Here is a 7,797-nt window from a genome sequence, read left to right as displayed (position 1 = left end):
TAAGTATAACTAATGAAGTCTAATTTAATTAATTAAACAAAATATATAAGTATTATAAATCTCCTTATATCGGTGTTTAATTCTTGTTCCAGAAATATATTATGGAATAAGTATATCTTATTCTTCTTTTTTAACTTAAAGGTATATAGTATTATTCTGGAAAGTCATATTTGGTAGTCATAAAACATACCTTAACCTTGTAAAAAAAAATACCTTAACAAGTTGCACTTAATGTATAATATTATACTGTGTTACATTCATAATCTTATGTTGAATATTTTTAAGAGGAACGTGACATATCAACATTAATGAATTTATGATAATAAATTTAAACTGTTTGCTTTTTTTTTAATAGGATAAAAAACACAAACCAAAACTCAAATAATAAAGGAAATAATAATAAAAGTTAGTATATTAATAAATAAAAATATGTAAGCTTTAATATAAAATTATGATATTTTGTTGATGATGGATGATAGTAACAAAGTTAGAGCAATATTTTATTTGAAGGGTCTAATATAAATTAAATTAAATTATTTTAAAATTTATATATTAAATGTAACCAACAACTACAAAGTTTTAATAATTAATTACATAACATGAAAACCAAAACTATATAATTTAAAACAAATATATAAGATTATAATGTTGTAGGGGAAGAAAATAAATTTAGTTTTTAAAATTCATATTTGCAATTCTAATGATAGAATTTTTTTTACTATATTTAGATATCATGTTTGAAATTTTAAAACATGTCTGACCTTCAATTTTTTTTAAAACAAAATTTAACTTTTAAGCTAAAATAATAAAAATAATACATCTTTCAAACAATGAAATAATATTTTTTTAATTCATTTTTAAAATATTGAAAATGATAGTTTTATACTTTTGGAAAGGTGTACCCATCTTAACTGATAAGAGAGATATAAAAAAAGAGATAGAAAATATTAGATTTAATAAAAGATTTTATGAGAAATAAATACGGAGAAAAAAGAGTTATAAGACATAAAATTATATAAAATCATTATTTAAAAACTATATATACATATTGTGTGTGTATGTTTATTTCTTTTTGTTTTTCCCTTTTAAGGTCTAATCTTTTTCTTTTAATAATTTTAAGGTGTAACATTATATATAGGTATTTATGTGTATGTAATTTCTTTTCGGAAAAAGTTGAATGATAAATAATAACATATAAATAAATTGAATAAATATACCTGTAATTATTAAATATTGCTAAACAATTAGGATAGTTACCTGTAATTATTATATTTGTTATAATTAAATTTTTGTGACTATTATTTATTTAATTTGAAAAATAAAAGATTAAGGTAATTAATGTATGAAATTCATTTATTTTATTAAACGTAATTATTAAATATTGCTAAACAGTTCATGTATGTAATTTTTTTTATTAATTTTAATTATTAAATATTGCTAAACAATTAATGTATTAATTTTTATTAAATGTAATTATTAAATATTTCTAAATAATTAATATATGCAAATTATGTTTTCTATATTAAATGTAATTATTAAATATTGCAAAAAAATTAATGTATTATTTTTTATTAATTGTAATTATTAAATAATTCTAAATAATTAATATGTGCAATTGTTTTTATTGAATGCAATTATTAAATGTTGCTAAACAATTAATGTATTAATTTATTTATTTTATTAAATACAATTATTAAATACTGTTAACCAATTAGGATAGTTTCCTATACTTATTAAATGTAAACTGGGAATCTTTTTCAATTCTTACATATAAAAACATTATAATATGCATGATTATTTAAATGAGTTGATTATCTTAATTTTATGGGTTTTTAGGAGTACATAAATTTAAATTTAAGTGTTCTACATGAACATTCATTTCAATATTAGAATTTTTAAAGTGAGTGTTTAACTAAATTGTATAAGTCCTACCACACTTAAAAATATATTTTTATTGTATAAATTTGGTTAATTAATGTTGCTAATGGTGCTTAGCTTATATAAGCAACTTAATGTCATATGCTCCTCTGGAAAATAAAGGCCACATTGCTTAGAATGAAGCAACTCTCATGTAAGCAACTACATTGGAGATGTTATTATATTTTTTTAGTATTATTAATAGAATTTAAAAAATAAAAGGTTAAGGTAATTACATGTAATTAATAAATGTAATTTTTTATTAAATATTGTTAAAAGTTATTTTTATTGATAAAATTGCATAATTATATTAAAATTATGATCCTAAAAATAGAGGGACAACATTTAGAAAAAGTTTAAAAACAGAAAACTGAAAATAATAAATATATAATAATTTAGTAATAGCTCCCTATGATTTTAAGAGTAATATTACATAACAAGTACGATATATATATATATATATATGTGTGTGTGTGTGTGTGTGTGTGGTGTGTGTGTGTGTGTGGTGTGTGTGTGGTGGTGTGTGTGTGTGTGTGTGGTGTGTGTGTGTGTGTGTGTGTGTGTGTGTGTGTGTGTGTGTGTGTGTGTGTGTGTGTGTGTGTGTGTGTGTGTGTGTGTGTGTGTGTGTGTGTGTGTGTGTGTGTGTGTGTGTGTGTGTGTGTGTGTGTGTGTGTGTGTGTGTGTGTGTGTGTGTGTGTGTGTGTGTGTGTGTGTGTGTGTGTGTGTGTGTGTGTGTGTGTGTGTGTGTGTGTGTGTGTGTGTGTGTGTGTGTGTGTGTGTGTGTGTGTGTGTGTGTGTGTGTGTGTGTGTGTGTGTGTGTGTGTGTGTGTGGTTGTGTGGTGTGTTTTTGTGTGTGTGGTGTGTGTGTGTGGGTGTGTGTTTGGGTGTGTGGGTGTGTTGTGTTGTGTGTTGTGTGTGTGTGTGTGTGTGTGTGGTGTGTGTGTGTGTGTGTGTGTGTGTGTGTGTGTGTGTGTGTGTGTTGTGTGTGTGTGTGTGTGTTTTTTTTGTGTTGTTGTGTGTGTGTGTGTGTGTGTGTGTGTGGTGTGTGTGTGTGTGTGTGTGTGTGTGTTATTTTACCAAATGTCTACATGCTATTGGAGAATATAAAAGGGTCAATGAAATATATTCGTTACAATTTGTATCGGAGGAAGAACCTTTGTTTTAATTCAAAGTTTAGAAAGAACAAAGGACTCATGCACTAACAGGTTATTTTGACAGTGTGTCGGTGCACCATTTTATTAAGGTTGGTGTACCTACAAGACTTGAGTAAATAATTCGACAACAATTACCAATACAAAATTGGTAATTTAGTAGTTCATACCAAACTAATCGAGTCATAGTCTTTTGTTTGTAAGAAAAATATATTTCATTCCCTTTAAAAAAATTACATTATTTTGACAAATTGATAAAAATTTAACAAAGGCTAATGGGAAACGCAGGGTAATAAAGAAATCTAGGGAAGAAACAAAAATAAGTGTAACTATATCTTTTTTGGTCGATTAGAAAGAGAAGAAAAATAGTATTGGACTAATTGGACCAATTGAAATTCGACCATCCCCAACGTGTGCATGTGCTCATCATATGGTCATTTATTTTTATCACTTTTGAGTGAAATATTTATTGATTTTATATTTTTACAAAAAAATTAATTTAAGTATTTTTAATGATTTTTTTAGTTATATTTTTATAATACACAATATTATTTAAATTTGAAAAATTACACAAATAATCCAAATTCAATGTTACTTGGACCAATAATATATTAATATATGATCATTTTTATTGATTTTTTATCGAATAATATATATTAAGAAATTAATTATAGAATCATTGTTAGTAAAAGTATGTATAAACTACAAAATAATATTTCTTTATTTTCTTATAACAAAACAAAAATTGGAAAGTTGGTTTAATCCAAACTGCTTTACAATAATATTGCATTACATCATATCATATTTGATTTCAAAATTAAATCGCTTATTGGGTAGTGAAACCAATGGAATTGTTTCACTCCTCAAAGTCCACACTAATGAGGGTTGGCTCTTGAAACATTAGCACAGGCAACCAAAATTTTCCAAGATTGCCTGGAGTGCCCTTTTATATAAAAATATATAGGCTTGTGTTTCCACTTATACTCCCATATTTGTTCGTGAGTCATCATATATAAGTGATTTTGTACTATATATTAAACATTTTTTTCTCAAATTAGTGTTATATATATATATATATATATATATATATATATATGATTTGATATTTTTTATTGATCTATGTCACCACTCACCAATCATGTTTTTTTAGGAGTGTCACCAATCATGCTTAATATAATAGGACTTAGTTTTTTTATACAATTTTATCTATAGAGATAATATAGTTAATGACTTTAGAATCCTTGTATCCTACAGGCAAAGACTGTCATCCTTGAGATTGACTTTTAGTATAGGCTACGAAAACTAATTAAATACAAACATGATGTGCACGAGTTTTGCTTTGAATATTGATTTGATGGCTCACTAGGTGATGGTTCGAAAATCAGTTTAATTTATCATTATAATTAAGCCAAAAAAAAATTGAGCTTGTTGCTTTTTCACCTCCACCATTATAAATGGCTGCAACGGAAGCAGATTTTTAAATAGAAAACTTAGTGCTAATTAACGAAGCTTAAAGGAAAAGTTACTTATAAATTAAAAATGTTTGTGATTGTAAATAGCGATAAAAATTTGGAATTTCGTCTACTATAGTTCTTCCTATTTTAAGCTAAGCTTGAGGGTCCGTGTTGTCAGTTGTGGCTCCTTTAATGAACACGTGCGATATATATTGTTGTCTAAAATATTTTAATTACGTTGTGAAATCCGGTTTGGGTGCATGACATGGTTCTTCATATTCCTTTTTTCAAGATTAGCTTTGCTATATTTTTTTAACTAAAATCTGAAAGCTTTATATGTTAACATTAAAACCTTGCATATGTTCACGGTACTTATTTATAGTTGGCTTTTTGAAATAATTGTATCTTTTATATGCTATAATTGCTTGTTTTAATGCTCAGGGTGAAAAGTACTCTTCCCAAGTTCCCATTGTATGCTTTGATATGTGAAAAATTGTTGAAATTAAGCATTGAAGTCCTGATGAATACATTTGAAGTCTGCATATAAATACCAGGGACCAGAGACCTTCTTCACCAAGATGGAATTGTTGAAAGCTTGTCATCTCTTAGCTATCTTGTATTCAAAGCTCTCAAAAAATTTAAAGTTCTTTGTGTGTAGAAGGATTAAAACCTAAACATTGTACATCTGTCGGATAAACAAGATATAGTCAATTAACCTTACCCTTACTTTTATCTTAAGTGATTTAGGTGAAGCTTGAAGAGGCTTTTGGGAGAAAGAATACTTGTTATGTTGCTTGGAGAGATAAGTTAAAGAGTAGTTAGATGTAAGCCTAAAGTGGCTTGGAGCAAAGAATGCTTGTAACCAATATGGTCCATAATGGAAACTTGGAGGTGCCTCAAAATATGGATATAGTCACAATGAAAGATGAACCATTATAATTTTTTTTTTGTTTTATTATTTTTTTTATTTCTTACTTATAACATGTTTTAAGATTGTATTTCAAACATATTTTGATCTTCATATATCTTCATAAGTTTCTTGAGGTTAAAACATATTAAAAAATTCAAGTTATCTTTTGCATTGTATGATTGGTAAGACAATCCATATTAAAAAATTAAAGTTATCTTTTGTATTGTTAAAAACATAATTAACCTACATTTTATTTTACAAGGTGCACACAAACATGTCTAAATAAAATGACAACGATAATGATGACAGAACTCATGATAAATAAAATGATGATGATGACGTTTAGTTACTACTTTCATTTTTATATATAATATTTTTTCAACTAATTCAAATACTTTAAAAAATAATTAATCACATTAAATTTGTCAATTATTTATACAACTCTTTCAAAATTACCATTTATTTCTCTCTTTCTTTAATTGCTACTCACCTAGGAGTAATTAATATTTGGAGAGAGAATATTGTAGATAATTAAGAGCATTCCAGATTAAAACTAATTAATGCACCGGACTTTTAGAAGAAGGTCTTATAAAAAGGACAAACAATAAAGGGAAAATGATTTTATATATAGTGACATAGGTAGTAAATTGGAACAACCACACCAATTAATTTATGCAATTGATATTAGTTTTTGATTCATTGGTTAACAATGTGAAAAATTAAACTTAATTTAGAATTGAAAATAAAAGAGCCATACATAATTCTGAATTCTAAATTGCTTTATATCATCAAAGAGAATAGACGACAAATGGAATGACTCTCCTAAAACTGAAAAAGTTTGAATCCGGGGAAATATTCATCAACTTTAAAAGGTTATCTCAAGAAAAAACTAATGTTATCCAAACCCAATCCCAGTCCAAACAAAACTCGAGTCCACTCACTTAATAGGTTTTTGGGTTTTTGCAAACAAATGGGTGGTTCAAGAGTTGATTTGTTGTCCACCTTTCGCTAGACTCCTTCTTGAGGCAACACTCAACAAAGTTGCGAAACTCTGGCGATGCAGTCTCTGGGAGGCTTGGTGGTTCATCAAAGCAAATGGCGCACATAAGGGTGGCCCAATTGGGTCTTTGACCCTCTTGAAGAAGTGGGAAGTAACCCACATAGAGTTCCAAAAGTGTTAAACCCAAACTCCATACGTCGGCAGCAAAACCATTATATTCCCCACCATACGCATCTGAGTTGAACCGTTCAGGGCTCATGTATGCACATGTGCCGACATAAGAATTACACATTTCGAGTGTGTGACTCATGACTTTGCTGACTCCAAAGTCAGTAATCTTAACCTCCCCTTGAGTGTTTATGAGGATGTTCGCAGGCTTGATGTCAAGATGCACAATGTTCTGTGCATGAAGGTATGCAAGTCCGTCGAGGACATCACGCGCCACTGTGACAAGTCGCTCTTCAGAGAATGTGCCGTTGACAGCAAGGGCAGTCTCAAGGGAGCCACCATCCATGTACTCCATGAGGATTGCCACATCGCCGGTGGGCATCTCGAAAGAGCTATAAAAGTTAACCACATGGGGGCAATTAGTGGCACGACGAAGAATTGATGCTTCCACGAGGGCACGACGGTGTGTGGTGACGTCAGTGCCACCATGGATGATCTTCAACGCGCAAGTGGTGGAGGTGGTTTTATGGTAGACCTTGTAGATGGTTCCGCCATTTCCATGGCCTAGAACAACGAGCTTCTCAAGGTCATCAATGGTGATATCATCATTGGTGGTGGGTTTGGTGGTGGGGGGTACTAAGGGAAGGGAGAAGTGGGGTTTGCGCTCAGTGGGCTCTAAGATGGGGAGGCGGAGGTTGGGGTGGCGGCGACGAATAAGGGCCATCACAATAGTTGAAGGGCAAAGAAAGTGAAAATGAAGTTTGATAGGTGTAAGGGATTTATATTGAGTAAACGAGATACATAATGATGACTTTAAAAGGAAAAAGTATTAATACGAGAGTGAGACCCACTTTGTGAAACATTGTACATGATAATATGTAATGGATCTGTGTAACTTCTTGAGCAAAGTTTTTTTGTTTTCTTATTTTGTATGCAACAAATTTAGTATTCCTTCTGTAGTTTCCCGCTTCTCAATTTTATCTTTAATTTCAATTTTTAATACATGACTTTGAATTTGATAACACACTAGGATTTAATTTTGAGATTTTTTACCTTTTAAAGAATTATTTTACTTTTTACCGAGTCCTGAGATATAAAATTTAATGAGAGTTAGTCCTGAAATGGGAGGATTCAGGTCCTGAAGTAGACTAAAGAGGCATTGCATATGTCAAGCAGTTTACGAGCCTTAACTTGGGT

General features: G+C 29.4%; 1 protein-coding gene across 1 annotated transcript; it reads right to left on the bottom strand.

Moving 5' to 3' along the window:
* Positions 1–6,373: 6,373 nt before the first annotated feature.
* LOC114367683 (mitogen-activated protein kinase kinase 9-like) lies at positions 6,374–7,324 on the bottom strand. Its single transcript, XM_028324883.1, has one exon. The coding sequence runs from the start codon at positions 7,322–7,324 to the stop codon at positions 6,374–6,376; it is 951 nt and encodes a 316-aa protein (XP_028180684.1).
* Positions 7,325–7,797: the final 473 nt, after the last annotated feature.

Source organism: Glycine soja, chromosome 9 (genome assembly GCF_004193775.1).
Source record: "Glycine soja cultivar W05 chromosome 9, ASM419377v2, whole genome shotgun sequence".
In the NCBI taxonomy this organism is placed as follows: domain Eukaryota; kingdom Viridiplantae; phylum Streptophyta; class Magnoliopsida; order Fabales; family Fabaceae; genus Glycine; species Glycine soja.
Note: the sequence above shows the minus strand (reverse complement) of the source record. Positions and strands in the feature narration are given on the sequence as shown.